The following is a 17600-nucleotide window of genomic DNA, read 5'->3' as shown; positions in this document are numbered from 1 at the left end:
AAATATTCAAAATTCATTTATTTTTTATTGATAATCGTATTAATTCCATTATACAGAAGACAGAATCGAAAACATTTTGTGAAAAATTCTTAAAAATAAATATGTTATGAGGGGTTTGGGAACATCAAAAATTAATTTCTCTTCCAAAGAGAGAGTGACTTTATCTTTCTTTTACCTTTTCATTAGAATGTATCGAAACACTATGTTGTCACAAAACTATTAAAAGTTTAACTTGATCGATCTGTGACTAAACCTGGATTTAATTTAATTTTATACAAACATGGTCTGTAAACAACTTATTTACGTGTGCATTTTCATAAATGTTTATTTTGCGCGATGACTACAAATATGTGCGCACCAATTAGAGATTACGAATCTTTAAAAGATTTTTTGTAAATTTTTCTTTAAAAAAAAGCACTCAAATCTTCTTCCCCAGCCTCCACCCATCTCTGGGCCTCTGAATGTTTCACTTTCAGCTTTTTAGAAAGCGGGGAGATTTTTCCAGCAGTAATGTCGTTTAGCTGTTGTTTCCTAGCATGCCTGGTTTTCTGATGGTGGTCTGATATTTTTTACGTCTGCTATTTCAGTAGAATTCTAAGCATGCGTGAAACATCAGATGAATGAGTTTTTAGTTTTTTGAAAGCGGGGAGGTGATAGGTGGAGAAAGGGGCATCGAGTGTTTCTCTCAGAAAAATTTAAATTAAAAAACAATTCCCAGATTCGTAATCTCTGTATTCTTCTACGTGTTTTAAAAAACGAAATTCGACAGTTAAAAATTAATAAATTGGAGTGAGGTGAGGGAAATTAACATTTCAAAAACATGATTTTGGGGCAATATCGTATTTTCCTATATCGAAAACATAGAAATTCGAAAATAAAACTTTTGAAGAAATGAGTGGTATACACGTCCTTTATCTTCTACCAACAGAAATACTTAATGATATTTTATCTGACGCTCTAACGATTTATTCTGCGTTAAAAGAACAATTATATGAATGAGTTATGTTTTAATTCCGGAATAAACATTAGTTAAAAATATTGCTGGTCGTGTCAAGCACTACTTCCGCCACGTCATATCCGCTGCTGACTCCTGTAAGTGACAGAAGCAAAGAAAGAAAATTGCTTGCTAACAGTGATATTATTTGGGCACCGCCCCCTTCTTATCAGAAATTTGATAGCGTATCAATGTCGAAGGGTAATTGGAAAAATCCAGGAAGATATATTACTGGGGTGGTCGAAGGATGAATGTGTTGATGCTGACAAGGACGCAATCCTTGTCACAACGCGTGCAATATCAACATAACCCTATTTTTTCTGGCAGTTCCTTCACAAATTCCCCTTGTTTTAGATACCCCAAACCCTTTCTGAATCATTGTTGTTATCACGACTGCAACCATCACCAACACTATCGCCAATCAAACTACTACAGTCACTACCACCACCGCCATCAGCAGCATCATGTTCCAGGTAGAAGCAGCATGCCATCAAAACTACAGCAGATTACGTTTCCCGGCAGTGATACACTCCTTTGCTTCGCCCGAAACAACACACAGTCTTTCAGAGGTGGCGTGGCGGCTAGCAGCCGGCCTGGATTCAATTATTTTATTTCTCAACTATGAACCAACGTGTTAGTAAAGTAAAAAATTTCAAAAAGAAAATGAAAATCAACGAGAAGAGTTTAATACACTTCGCTAACTCGAATAGGTCCTCGGATAAAGAGGGATACCTTCAAAAGAAAGGAGAACTAAACAAATCATTTCAGCGCCGATGGTTCATTCTTAAGGGCAATCTTTTGTTCTACTATGAAAAGAAACACGATAAGGAACCAATGGGGGTAGTAGTACTCGAAGGATGTACTATTGAACTTGCTGCAGCTCACCACATCAACAGCTGCGGTAGTTGTAATAATGGATCTTCCACAGGAAATGGTGGGGCTACATCTGGGGAATCTTTCACATTCGAAATAGTCTTCCCACGATCGGGTGCCCGGACATACGTCCTGAGTTCCAACACCCAAGAAGAGATGGAAAGTTGGATGAAAGCTCTTACTTGTGCTAGCTACGACTACCTAAAGATGATGGTTACCGAGTTACAAAGACAACTAGAAGAGGTGAGCAAAGTCTTTGATTTCTATTTCCCAGTCACCCTTGTGTTATTCCTTAAGTCCGCCCACTATAGCTGATTTTTTAAATTCGTTCAAAACTGAAATCAAAATTAAAACCAGTGATATTGTGCCAGAAAATATTTCAGGCGATATATACGGAGGAATATTTCCGTTCGTCATCCTACTAAACACACGCACACACACTCACTCTCTTTCTCCCTCTCTCTCTCTTTCTCTCCAGCAAACCTATCCCTTGAAAGCCAGAGATTTTCAGGCAATGAATGCCGATTTTCGACCGAAGGTGCTTATATCGGAGGTTCGGCTGGCTTTATTTTAGGATGATTTGGCTGAAGTTCAAGCATTAGCCAAATCTCCATCTGGTTTGTCATAAAATACCGAAAAGAGAAACGAAAACTACAAAGCCTGTATCAGTCAATTAATATCTAACTTTTCGTTAGTTTCCTTTCATCCTTAGATGTTTGCACAAAATACTCTCTATTTAAAAATATCTATTGATTAGAGCTTTCCTTTGTGTGTGTGTTTTGCCTTAATGTTTACCTTCAATTAATCAATGAGAAAGAATATTCGAATCGTTGTTGTTACTATTACTAATATTAATCGATAATCAGTCCCTCTCCTGCAAAACTGGTCTCTTACCCCTAACCAAATTCATTTATGGCGAAATCTAAGAGCGTTGGGATTATTGTTTGTGTTCACCCTCTATAAGTTCTGAGTTAAAATCCCACTTGATTTTCACTTGGCCTTTCTGAGGTCGATAGGGGTAAATGTAATCAACAAGTTCCCGCCGAAGAAAAATCATCTAAAGAAATTATTTTCATTTTTATCGTTGTTATGATGTCAGCATTAGTCATGTTGTAGTGGAGGTGGTAGGGAATGAAGTGTTCCTGGACTTTTTAGAAATTAATCACGCATCTGACTGAACAGGCACGCTTTTGATTACCCGGGCTCTATTACAGAAATGAATAAGCTGTTTGTCGAATAGAAAAAAATCCCATCTACAATAGAAATGTAATGGATAGGTGGGGGGAAACTACTTTATAAAAAGAATAACATTATTGAAATATAAACTTAGTTTTAGACATTCTTTCACAGATAAAGTTTTCAAATTTTATTTTCCATTATTTGTTTTCTTAGGAGATTTGACGAACATCAAGCTCAATTTAAAGACCCATAGGCTAAGTCATCGAATTAGATATATGCTTTTATTATAGCTCACACGCCCCGTTATCAACATTTAAAAAAAACAGTCATCGAAAATCAAACTGTTTCAGTCCTTCCATGACTGTTTTTAAATAACCTGTCTTTGTTGACATCGCTGCTGTTTATTTCATACAAGATCTGAGCATGCTGTCTGTATACAAATTCATGTGTAGCTCTATTATATATATATATATATATATATATATTATATATATATATATATATATATATATATATATATATGTAAATGTAATAGCGTCTCGTATTACACCCTCTTTTTTCTCCAGTATAACATCCAATTCAACAAAATTATTCTTTCCGTATATATATATATATATATATATATATATATATATATTATGGGATCATTTTCGTTTTCTTCCAACCACAAGTTTTAATCTGAAAAAGATCCTATAAGAATCTATTAGTCACAAAACACTCATTCGCTTTTAGGCGGAGGTAAAGAATACGCACACCATCTGCCTTCGGCGAAACAAAAACCTTAACCCTAACCATTATTCTTTACCTTCGCCCGTTTTTGCAAATATGAATGTATAAGCGCAAAGCTACTAATTTTGAGTGACAGTATAGTGGATTAAATTCAAAGAAAGGAAGGAAAGTTTACTTCTAGAGGTTTTGAACACAGTATATAAAGTGCCATCAATCAAATTCTGCAACGCATTTTCGTCTGACGCTAGAATCCGCGTTAAACCACGCTTCTAAGAAAATAATAACTAAATTTCCTTCATTTTAATCCTGTTTGTAATGCAGCTGTTTCACTTTCCTCGGAAGCTTTGTCCTGCTAAAGCTTAACAAATAAATATTATTTCTGAAGACTAGTAAACACTACGTATTGCCTAACATGAAATATCCATAAAATATATATACACATATATCTAAATATGACAGGCCTACTGTTTTGAGTATTAGGATTCCGATTGTTAAATCGTCAGTTAAATTTGTAAACTAAGTAGTGTGTTGTGTCCTTGAACTAGTCACTTCATTTCACATTGCTCCATTTTATTCAGCTGAAATAAGTTGACCTTGCAGCAGGCTGCGACTTGTCCACAGAAGAGGTCTTACATGCTCCTTAAAACCAAGTATAAAACTATGAGCTCAAAGTCAAACTTATATATACAAATATATATATATTTGTGTGTGTATTATGAAGCTCACATTCCTACAAGGCAGTGATTCTCAATCGGGGTTCATATGGCCCCTGAGGGTCGATATAAGATTTTTTGGGATCCACATAGCAAAATAGTAAATTGGGGACCCACAATAGTATTTTAGAGGCCCAAAAAAAAATTTTGATTTTCATTTATGTATTGCAAGAAACAGGTTTCTCTGACATTTTACATAGTTCAAACTACATAAGTTAATGTGTGTAAAAGAAAATATGAATTTTGAAAGAAGTTTCTATAAAACTAGTTTTTAAACATTGAGTGGCTATGGGAGACCACCAAAATAAAATAGTAATCAAAGGAGTCCATAGATAAAAAATGGTTGAGAATCCCTGTTGTAAGGTTTTAAATCATTCAAGTGAGCTATTTTAATTCAAAAGACTAATGTGAGTCGGCTGGATTTTTCTAAAAGGAACTTATCTATGTGCCATGAATTATAATCTGGCCATGTCTGAGGTTAGGTTGGACTTCTTTCTCCTAGGAACTCTCAGCCTATCTTCATTTTCTTTCTGACCCTTGTAGTAATTCCACAGAAGCATCAACAATGCTAACTACTTTGATCAAATATAGTTAATGGAGAAAGGCATTGCCGCTTTAACCACCATATCTTTTTCTCTAGACATTAGGTACTAGGAATATTAACAAACATGTTCTTCTGTAAAAGTAAAGATCTGGGGAATATATGACTGTTTTTTTTTCATGCTGAGAGACTGCATAGAGATTCTCTTGTTGGTTTGTGTGATTTGAGAAGCTCTTGTGTGATAGTCTACAACAACTATTAGACACATTCACGAGTAATTTATCTAAATTGGCAGAACTATCTTATCAGTGATCGCTCAGCCACATTCATTAATATTTGAATATTTTTCATACTATCAGCAATTTAAAAGAACAAGCTTGATCACATCAAAAGATTGTGTATCATCATTTTTATATCCATTGTTTTTTTTTAATACTTGGTTGGTTTGGATGAATTTTCTCCCACACAAACTCTCCCCATTTGTCCTGGTTTTTTGTCACCTTTATCATAACATTCAGCCTTCTAAGATCAGTTTTTACCAGTTCTTCCCATGTCTTCCTTCTCTTCTGCAGGTCCCCTCTACTTGTATCACTTGGGACTTCTTTAACAAAGTCTCCCAAACATACATACATACATACATATATATATATATATATATATATATATATATATATATACACACACACACACACCACACACACACACACACACACACACATAGACACATACATGATAGTAGTCTCTCTTCCCAAGAAAGATGGTTCTGCAATTTCTTTCTGAACAACCTGCACAAATGATTTGTTTATAGTGATTAAATATATGTGCTGTACATTAGTTCAATCCCTCCATCAAATCAGCGTTGCTTGGTGATCACATAGCAGAGATGAAGTATTTTTCTCAAGAACATGACGCGTCACCTGGTCCAGGAACTGAAACCATGATCTCACAATTGTAGGTGCAACACCCTAACTACTAGGCCATGCTCTCTCACACATACATACATACATAAATACATGTGGTTGACTTGCCAAGACTCCAGTTCCCTTTGTGTTGTGCTGAAATGTATATAATCAGCCAGATTCTTGTTTTCAGTCTATTCTTTAACCTTTTAGCATTCAGATTACTATCAAATGTAATGTTTATTTATTCACATTGTTTTGAATTAATTTTAAGATGGTGATCTGGCAGAATTGTTAGCATGCTGGACAAAATGCTTAGCAGCATTTCATCCATTCTTATGTTCCGAGTTCAAATTCTGCCAAGGTCAACTTTGCCTTTCATCCTTTTGGGGGTCAATGAAATAAGTACCAGTCACACACTGGGGTCAATGTAATCGACTAACCCCCCCCCCCTAAGATTTCAGGTCTTGTGCATTTAGTAGAAAGGATTACTTTGAATTAATTATGCATTATCTCGTAGCTTTGAGATTCTGATGATGTGATTGTTTATTTTTAAAATGACATTGTATGGTAGGTGTGGGAGGCCTGATCTGGCCAGTCTAAATATTGAAGGGTTAACGTTGTCATTTCGCAAATATCTTCCCCACAACAGTCCCTGTCAGGATAGTCTTGGGCAATGAATTATGATGCATTCTGTGTCCAAAATATATTTTTTTGAACTTCTTTCTTAACATTAGGTGTCTTTAGACTTTCAGCTTTTCTAGTACTGCAGCATTCATTACCCTGTCTTTCCAGCTCATCCAGCCCAATCTGCAAAAAGATCCACACCTCAAAGGCTTCTAGCTTTTTCTCCATAGCTTTGCATATCATCCAAGTTTCTGCCCCATAGAGGACAATTGGCAGAATATAACACTTTACAAGCCTCAGTTGTAGATGCAGTATTATGTCTTTTGAGGTGAAGATCTTTTTCATTCTAATAAATGTTGTTATAGCCTTATTTAATCAAGTTTAATCTTTTCCACACCAGTTTAATCTTTACCACACCAATCTTCCTAATTTATCATTTAGCATAATTAAAGTTTTTTACTTGCTCAAGCTTCTGTCCATTCTTTAACCTTTTCGCATTCAGATTATTCTGTCAAATGTAATGCTTATTTATTCACATTGTTTTGAATTAATCATGCATTATCTTGTAGCTTTGAGATTTTCAAAGCTACAAGATAATACATGATTAATTTAAGACAGACATTGCAGGGTAGGTGTGAGAGGCTGCATCTGGGTGTTTGAATATAAAACAGGTAGAATATTTCAGCCAGATATGGCCAGTTTCAATGCTGAAGGGTTAAATTTGCTTCCTTTTGTTTTGTCTTACATATTCATATTTATACCTTTCTTGTCACTCTGCACTTTTACAACATCAGTTTCTTATAATTTCTCACTGCTGTCTGCCAAAAATACTGTATCAGCATATCTTATACTGTTTCTGTTGATACCATTCTTCAATCTTATTTGGACTCTCTGAATATATACTCAGTGTAGATATTAAACAGGTATGGCAATGGCACACATCTTTGTCTTACATTTCTTTTGATCCCTGCTGGTTCTTACATGTCATGGTCTATTTCACTGGCTGTCTTTTTCCAAAAAAGGTGATGAACTCTTTTAATACATCCCCCTTTTGACATTTCTTTTACCAGCATTTCTTTGATGTTGTTATACATTTTGTTGTTTTTGTGATTGTGTCTATAGATATCTAGATACATGCATACACATACATAGAAACATAATGGAATTTCCAGCACTTAGTGGCTGACATATATTGGCGGGAGGGCATGCTTTTTTTATTACTATTTTGGGTTTTTTTCTACTTTTAATGTGTGGTAAGTAGTTTGCTTATGAACCACATGGTTCTGGGTTCAGTCCCATTTGTGTAGCACTTTGGTCAATAGTCTTCTACTATAGCCTCGGGCCAACCAAAGCCTTGTGAGTGGATTTGGTAGACGGAAACTGAAAGAAGTCCGTCGCATATATGTATATATATATATGTATGTGTTTGTATATGTTTGTGTGTCTGATATAATAAGTACTAGGCTGACAAAGATTAAGTCCTGGGGGCAATTTGCTCAACTAAAGGCGGTGTTCCAGCATGGCCACAGTCAAATGACTGAAACAAGTAAAAGGGTAAAAGAGTACCCAGGATAACTGCCTCTGTGGGCTCACCCATATTAATCCACTGTAGGTGTATGTGGGTATATATATATATCATAAATTGCTTAGATTGAGAATGGATCATTAATTTTGCGAGTCCTGTTAATGTTCAATTTGCAAGTAAGTTTTAATCCTAACCTTTGATATCTCTAAAATAAAATATTCCTTTCAACATCAGGATTAAAAACAAGAACTCTCATTAAAATCGTCTTGGTAGCTGTTTATAGTTCCTGATTCTGTTTGATTACACAGAAGTCCAGTATAGTTATAGCAACACTAAACAATAGACATGCTATATCAAACATATACATATATAGTATATATATATATATATTATATATATATATATATATATATATATATATATATATTTTTTTAATATCATCTATTCAGAATTGTTAATTAGTGTTGTATCTATTCTAGTGATTCCTGTGATTACCATGGCAACCATCACTTTTTTGTTTACTTTGAGAAAGAAGAGGGGAGAGAGAGAGAGATCTCAGAAGCATCTTCTAATGAAATTGTGCCAATTTTTATTCCATTCAGCATAAAAAAAACACCAACCACTCTAGATATCAAGTAAACATTATTGTATTCCAGTTCTTCCCCTTTACGATCATGAACAATGCCTGACTAAAATTGGTGTTATCACTTCTATTGCCAGGCCTCACTATCACTGAGGATCTCTCTTTGTGAATGCCCATCCTTAGTATTGCAGAGACTACATCTCAAAGACTTGTTTTTCTCTTTGAAACCATAAAATTCTTTAATCCCAACAACTACTAACCCTCTTACAATAAAGTAGTTCTAACATCTGGGGTATACTATTACTAGACGCACAGACATCCAAGACAGCACCCAAAGAAAGGCCACTTAACTGTTTGGTATGAACTGGCTCTTAAATACAGTCCAAATTCTGCCCATGGATGTGCTGTTTCCTCTCTCTGCCTTTTTTTTATTTCAACAGTGACTTCAGTTCATCTGAGTTCACTAATATTGTGCTGTTACTCACACACTCCAAACTCTCTCATCTTTCCACTTCTCATCATCCATACTGTTTTCACTCCTCCTAGCCTCCACACTGACCACCGTGTCCAGTCCTTCCTTGCCAAAACATTAACCTGCAAGAATTTCTTACTTGCCCATGCTTTTCTGGCAATTGTCAAATTGCAACTGTTTATTCGGGATGTTAATGGCATCAGACTTGCCAGTCTCAGAGAGCCTGCAATAGTCATAGACACAGTTCCTTCTTCTAGACCAAACCAATGAAAAAAAATTTAATTTATTCCCTCAGTACTACTAACCACCCCACATTTGCAGGGTTTTGTCTTGCAGCTTACTTGGTGACCTTGTTGGTTCCGCATAAAAAGCACCCAATACACTCTGTAAAAGTGTTTAGTGTTAGGAAGAACATCCAACCATAAAAACCATGCCAAAGCAGACAGTATAGCTTGGCTCAGTCCTCTGGTTCACCACCTGTCAAACCATCGAAGCCATATCAACATGGAAAACAAATATTAAATGATGATGATGCTTCCACTCACTTTGCCTCTATCTTCATCACTGATATTCTCTGAAATCATATCAAAGTCCCACTTCATGTTTGTTATTATTGCCACCACCTATATTTGAGTCTCACTCTAAATCAGAATTAAAATTGACAAGTTTTCATTTTCTCAAGACATTTCTTTTGTTAGATTTGATGGATATAGCTAAAGGAGAGCCAACATACTGAATATTTAACCCTTTAGCATTTGGATTATTATCAAATGTAATGCTTCTTTATTCATATTGTTTTGAATTAGTTCATACATCATCTTGTAATTTCAAGATTTCAGTGATGTGATAGTATATTTTTTGAATGACATTGTAGGGAAGGTTTGAGAGGTCAGATCTGGTCACTTCAGACATAAAGCAGGTAGAATATTTGAGCCAGATATGGCCGGTTTAAATGCTAAAGGGTTAAACATGACCGAATATTTTATTTTTTTTTTACCACATAAGTTCTCTCCACTTTTTTCCCTCATATACGAAAAATCAGTTTTAAAATTGCCTGTTTGTAAAGCATTTATCAGTTTTACTTTTTAAACTGATACTGAACAGTGATTTTAATAACCCTTTTCTTGAATATTTTCTAGCCTTGACTATAAAAGTTACTTCAGTATTTCCACATACCTGACAAATAGGCTTCAGACTTACATCTAACTGCATGCTTCAACCCCCTCCACACAACAATGTTCATTGTTACCCTTTTTCAGAATTTTAGAATGGCTATGTTTTAATTATGGCAAGATTGTAATGAAGGATTGTAAACCAATTAGTAACTAATCTACATCCTCCTTTTAAAGACAATTCTTTATATCAAATGAGAGTAAATACATCATATAATTTTCTGGAACTCCAAACCTCTACTTATAATGAATTTCATTATGGTTTTGATTGCTGCTCCCTTACCTTTCTCTTTGTGGTGTGACTTACAGTTCTGAATTCTCTATGGATTCAAATTACATGTATTCCCTTGCACTCCACTCTTGCTATTACATTCTAGATAACATTACTATTCCTCATGATTGCATGTATATCATATTTATCGTTGTCAGTTCGTTGCTCCTGCTAAACTCATTATCTTGTACATGACAAAGAAACTATTAGTCTATAGTGAATGGAATATTCTAGTATGTCTTCATGTTTTAGATAAAAATTGTAACACTAATAACATTAATTAGAAAGGCTTTTATGATTTATGATTCTACAGCTGTCCTTGTTTGTCAGCTTCTTTGTAGAGCCTATATATGTACTATATAACTTCTTGATTTCTTCCACTTGATCTACATCTGCACCAAAAAGCCATTATTTACAAACTTAAGTGACTATCTCAGCTCATGTTATCTATTATTTTCTCATATCCAAACAAATACAGTATCATTTTAGACATATTGACTAAAACCTCTGAAACTAAGTAACTTTATTTGCTGGATTCATTTGTCAAATTCATTTCACATATTTAAGATATTATAAGCAATATATTTTGTGCTTTCACCGCATTATCACGTGGTTCTCAACCTTTTTCACCTTCAGGCCCACTTTTTATGATCAAAAAATCCCAGGCCCACTGACCTCTAAACCAGTTATCTGAACTTCTTCCGGAATATAAACCCCATAAAGTAGTAATTGTACAATCACAATCATTAAATAAATACTACATCAGTGTTTTAATATCTTGTTTATGGAACCTGCAAGCAAAAAAAAAAAAATCTAAAAATAGAAGAAAATTATATTTACATTTTTATTTACAAGAAATGAAGAAGCAACTTAATGGCCACTTTGCAGTTAGTGTTTTGCAGTTAGGTTATTATCAAAGAATTGGTTCAACTTGAGATGCAAATCTCCTATTTTCACAATTTGAAGAGCATTACATTTTTTTGTGAAAATGTCACTCACTGTGGAAAATCCAGCTTCAACTAACCAGGATGTTGCAAAGCAGAGGATTGCTTCATGAAAAAGTGTTGGAAATGTTGTTTTTACATGCAGCCAACCACAAAGACCTTCTCTATCCAACCTCATCATTAAAATTGCATTCTTCCTTAAGATCAGGATGATTGGCTGCAAGCTGGAATTAAAATCTTGCTTGCTAATAACATCATAATGATGAAGGTCAAAAAGCCACTTTGGTGGCTTCAAGTTGAGTATATCTTGGAAGCGTCTTCTTATATCCATTTGCAAGCTCTTCAAATGGCTGACACAACTGATGATTACAACTTCTGATGGTTCTGTTTTAACAAGATGACTGAAAAAGGCAAATTTCGCCCCATTGAAGCTGAATTACCCATAAACCAAGCTTGTTTATGAATGACCATCTCTTCTCTGTACAGTCCACTATCATTGCACCACATCCTTGAATCGATTTATTTAAGGTATTGACCTACAAGAAAATGTCAGGAAGGTAGAAAATTCTTGCCTTTATGTTATATCTTTGCTTCAAGAAGGAAGTTTGCTTTTTTCTTTTTGCTTCTGCCAGCTTGCTTGAAGGTCCATGTTCTCAATGAAAAGCAGAAGTGTATCCCATATTTGTACAAGTCATGTAAGATAGTCGCCTTTTGACTGCCATCGAACTTTGGTATATAATAGAAGCGTTTGGTGCTCCTCATTTTCTCAGAGTTGTGAAAATAGCCTTTCGTTGAGAGCATTGGCTTTGACAAAATTGACTGATGAAATCACCAATTGGAGGGTACTCTCCTTTTCACTATTGAGTGATTTAGCAGCAAGGTGTTGTCAATGGTTGATGCAGTGGGGGTGGGGGGGTCAGTTTCACTATAAATCCATTGTGTTTACTTGTCATTGCATTTGCACCATCTGTAGCAATTTCCAGCAGATTCAATAATGGGATTTCTTTCCCTTTGAAATAAGATTTGATGGCTTCAAATATAGTCTCATTCTTTGTATCAGTTAATGCTTTCATAAAGAGCATTTCGTAGATTTGTTACATTTTGGAATTTTATTTGTTACATTTGTAACGTTTCGAGATAAACATTTGTCATGTTTTGGAAAAATCTTTTAGCAATGCTGGTGAAGACTACAAATTGAATACTAAAAACAGCTTGTTTGCAATCCAGAAAATTTCCAAGGCCCTCTCAAAATTTTCTCAGGCACCCTCAACATTTTTCCAGGCCCAACATTGAAAACAATTGCTCTAGGGTTTTCATTTGTTATTAACAAAGGCATAGCTGTGGCAAAAAGTTTGCTTCCCAACCACATGGTTCCAGGTTCAGTCTCACTGTGTGGTGCCTTAGGCAAATGTTGATACTGTAGTCCCAAGCCATCCAAAGCATTATGAGTGGGTTTACTAGATGGAAACTGAAAGAAGCCCATTATGTATGTATGTGTGTGTGTATTACTGTTTAAACATAATTCAATCTCCTACAAGTGTGGCTGTGTAGTAAGAAATTTGCTTCCAAACTAGAAGGCTGACCAAAGGCTAATGAATAGATTTGGTAGACAGAAACTCTGTGTGTGTGTCCCACCACTGTTTAACAATCAATGTTGGTTGTCTCATGTCCTTGTAACATGGCAATTTGACAAAAGTGGCTGATAGAGCAAGTACTAGACTTTAAAAAAATAAGGACTGGAATCAATCTGTTTGATTAGAAACCCTTTGAGGTGTTGCTCCAGCATGACTACAATCCAATAACTAAAAAGATTGCATGTGTTTCAGTTATGCTGCACACATTCTCTTTAGGTGGTGGTTATGAGTCTAGCAATATTTTACACTGATCCAAACTTTAAGTAAATCACACAAGTTCATGAATCAAAACAGGTTGTGTAATAATACTATTTCCTATGCCCAACACCATATTAAAAATCTTTGTGGGTATTTCCAGTAAATATAGTTATTTCTTGGAATTTTGTACTTTGACCTATTTATTATGAAGGTAATTCTTTTAATCTGTTATATGTGCATTCAATGCGCCAGTTGCATGAAAATGTTGACAGTGTTATCTTTGTGTTGTAGTATGATAGGTGGGAAGCTATTGTAATAGCTGCTAGTTGTCTTATGTATATGTGTTAAGTATCGTTGTTGTTTTTCAAGTTGTGTCAGTTTAAAGAGAGATATCAAAACAGACATGTAAAACAAATATGCACACATTTGAGCATGCATGCACATACACACACACAACTGGCTTCCACACAGTTTCTGTTTATTAATCATTCACAAGGCTTTGGTAGAAGACATGTAACCAAGATGCAATGCAAACTAGTACTGAACTGAAAACAACGAGGTTGTAAAGCAAACTTCTTTAGGCGCAGGCATAGCTGTGTGGTAAGAAGCTTGCTTCTTAACTACATAGTTCTGGTTTCAGTCCTGCTGCATGGCACCTTGGACAAGTATCTTCTATAGCCTTGGGCTGACCAAAGCTTTGTGAGTGGATTTGGTTGATGGAAACTGAAAGAAGCCCCTTATATATATATATATATATATTTGTGTCTGTGTTTGTCCCCCTCCCACCGCTTGACAACTGGTGCTGATGTGTTTACATCCCTTAACTTAGTGGTTCAGTAAAAGAGACCAATAGAATAAAGGCCAGGTTTTAAAACAATAAATACTGGAATTGATACATTTGACTAAAATGTCTAGTGACTGGGACAAGTGAAAGATAAAAGGTACCTCCATACCAGCATTTATTTAAAACATTTTTCAAGTGTTTATTTTATACCTTTTCTTTGTAGCCAGATAATCTTTGTTACCATTAAAACTATGTTACCCCATGAATTCTGAGTTTAAATAAAAATTAATAAATGAAGTTTACGTCAAGGTGAATTAACTTGTCAGAATATCAAGCAACATATTTTCATCTTGCTTAGATATAATTAAGGGTTTTCACAAATAAAAGGGAACTTTTCAAAGGAAGTGCAAAATTAGAATTGTGCATTTACGCTTTTCCCATTGGTAATAGCAAAACAAATGAAATAGCTCAACTAAAGCAAAAACTAACTCATATCATTTTATATCTTCTCTTGTGTTCAGCACATCTTATAAATAGAAGTATTTAGCGTTTGGAGTGGGGGGAGTTGAATGGACAATACTGACCACCAATGTAGGCATCATATCAGCATCGATATTAGTATGACTTCAGTATGTCTGCAACATATCTCTATCGTCCTGTCCTCTATGGTTCAATGTTCTCCGACTGAACAACTAAAATCAATAGCACCTATGTTTTACCTTTATTTTATCATGGCAAGCTGACAGAATCATTAGCACATCAGACAAAATGCTTTGCAGCATTTCTTCCTGCACTTTATGTACAGTGCTCAAATCCCATCAAGGTCAACTTTACCTTTTGTTCTTTTGGGGTCAGCATAATAAAGTACCAGTCAGATACAGGGTCAATGTAATCAACTACCCCCTCCTCCTAAAATTGCTGTATTTGCACCAAAATTTGAAAGAATTATATCATTACCATGGTATGAAGTTGTACTTCTGGCTATTTTGAAGGTAGCATCCCAGCATATCCATAACTGAAATAGTATGCTAAAGAGTAATTTGTAATCATTTTGATAATTCAAATTTCTGCCTCCTGATACTATGGTAATCAGTTGATTGGACAATATTTAGAGGTGTGATAATGAAGTTAAAAATCACTGTTTCTGTTATGTATGATTTATTCCATTCAGATAATCTTTAAAGCAAACTATTACTATGTATATTAGAAAGATTATAATGTTATTGAGAGAAGTGTTGATTGTTTTGTTTTAAATTTTTTTTTAATATATATCTTTTACTCATGAAATATTAGACATCAGTTTGGCTGTGTGGAAAGAAGTTTGCTGAAACCTTGTGAATGGATTTGGTAGACTGAAATTAATATTAGGTTGGAAACAAAGTTCTCACATAACTTTTTGAACAATGCAGTAAAAAGCACATATCAAACATTAATATAGTCACCATCATTTTTGAATACTTTCTCCCAACAATGGGATATATCATGGATACCTTTGCTGTAAAATTCAACTGGTTTGCTATCGAAGAAGTTGGCAAGTTTCCAACTGCAGTTTTCAGTTCATCATCAGTTGTGGATGTTTTGTCATTCAAGAAGTTTTGCAGTGCCCAGAATAGGTAGTAGTCTGTTGGTACCAAGTCGGGCATGTAAGGTGGATCAGGGAGAACATCCCACTCCAGCTCCAGAAGTTTTTCATGGGTGAGATTTGCAATGTGTAGTTAGGTGTTATCATGAAGCAACATGACATCAGTCAATTCTGGACGTTTTTGTGCAATCATGTCTGCCACCCATTACAGTTGTTGACAGTATATTTGAGTGTTGATGGTCTGATTGCATTCCAACATTTTCCAGTGAATCACACTCTTCACATCCCGCCAGACACAAACCATAAGCTTCTTTTGATGCAGGTCGGCCTTCACTTGAGGTTATGCAGTTGCACCCTTGTCTGTCCAGCTTCTTTTGCATGTCATGTTTGAGTACAGACATCATTTCTCATCTGCAGTAACTACTTTGTTCAGCCAATCAAAATAACACTTCTTGGACAGTAGTGTCATGCAGGTGTCTGTGCAGTGTTGATGGTCAAAGTCTGTCAATTTATGTTGAACCCATACCTCCATTTTGCTGACTTTGCCCTTTTCCTGCAAGTGATGCAAAATCGTTGTATAGCTGATGCCAAACTTATCGGTCAGCTCGTGTGACGTCAGGTGTGGATCAGCTTTGACACAAGCACACAAACAGTCATTGTCAATAAATGAGGGTCGACCACTTCTTGTCTGATCTTGGAATCAATTTGGCCACACTGAAACTTCTTAAACCAATTGTAGGCTGTGCAACAACTAGATGTGTCTTCTCCAAATGCTTAGTTGATACAACATTACAATTGTCCAGCATTTAGGCCAGACTTGTAACCATACAGTAACAAAGTACATAGCTGTTCACAAGAGAGAGTGAGTCATTTGCTGGGTCATTTTTCAAACTTAAGCTCTGAAATGATAAAAATATTCAATCAAAAGATATTGCATTTACTTATATATAAATCAATAAATAAATTAACTTATATAAAAAAGTTGTACAAGAACTTAGTTTCCAACCTAAGCCCATTGTGTGTGAGTGTGCCACTGTCTCCTTGCCTTGGCATCTTGTGATAGTCGTCATTGTCATGTAAGCAGTGCCCTTCATTTCCAATTTTCCATGAGACCAATCTAATCAAGGGTAAATATTATCTTACTTGAAAACAGGTAAGGGTTAGTGACAGGAAGGGCATCCAGTCATACGAAATCCAACTGAACTAATTCCATCCAACTCATGTGAGCATGGAAAGTGGACATTAAAACAATAATGATGATGATCATCATGAAATAGTTGGTTCTCATACAGGATATAAAAAAGACATTTGATTATGAGATCTATTAACATTCTTTGAATAACATATTCCTTATTTGCCTTAGACAAATAATGTTAATTGTTAAGTTAGGATTGACATTGTTTATTCAGGAATCTTCAAAAATCTAACTGGAAATAATTATTTAAAAAAAATTTTGTTTTATTTATGACATAAATTAAAGAACTGAGAATTTGGTATTCATCCGGATATATTTGAATCATACCAATCTTCTAGTATATTTTTGTCCCAGCTGATAATTTGTGGGTAAATTTTGTTAATATTCATCCTTATTGATCCTATAAAGGAGTAATATACGTAGAGTTCTCACAATAATAATTTCAATTTTTAATCTTGTTTATAAATGTCCTGTTTTAGTATTACATCTGTTTCCATCAGTTCAGCTATGTGTCTTTCTTTGTTCAAGCTTTATCAAACACAACATAACATTCCTAGCTTCATAACATGTTTTTTTTCTAATTAACACTGGCAATTATCACAATCAGTGTCAATGTAATACCATACTTTACAAGCTTACAATATTATAGCATCACATACCCTACCTATATTGACAGTAGCATACT

General features: G+C 35.0%; 1 protein-coding gene across 2 annotated transcripts in view; it reads left to right on the top strand.

Annotated features, from left to right (window-relative positions):
• The first annotated feature begins 947 nt into the window (after positions 1–947).
• The window catches only part of LOC115210931 (sesquipedalian-2), a 49225-nt gene continuing 32572 nt past the window's right edge, over positions 948–17600 (top strand). The window contains exon 1 of one of the 2 annotated variants that reach the window (XM_036501414.1): positions 948–2110. In XM_036501414.1, coding sequence (XP_036357307.1) covers positions 1616–2110 — 495 coding nt within the window. In that variant the 5' untranslated portion in view covers positions 948–1615. The remainder of the gene's footprint in view (positions 2111–17600) is intronic. The other variant, XM_029779724.2, reaches the window with a different exon arrangement.

The sequence above is a fragment of the Octopus sinensis genome, linkage group LG1 (genome assembly GCF_006345805.1).
Source record: "Octopus sinensis linkage group LG1, ASM634580v1, whole genome shotgun sequence".
NCBI classification, from domain to species: Eukaryota; Metazoa; Mollusca; class Cephalopoda; order Octopoda; family Octopodidae; genus Octopus; species Octopus sinensis.
Note: the sequence above shows the minus strand (reverse complement) of the source record. Positions and strands in the feature narration are given on the sequence as shown.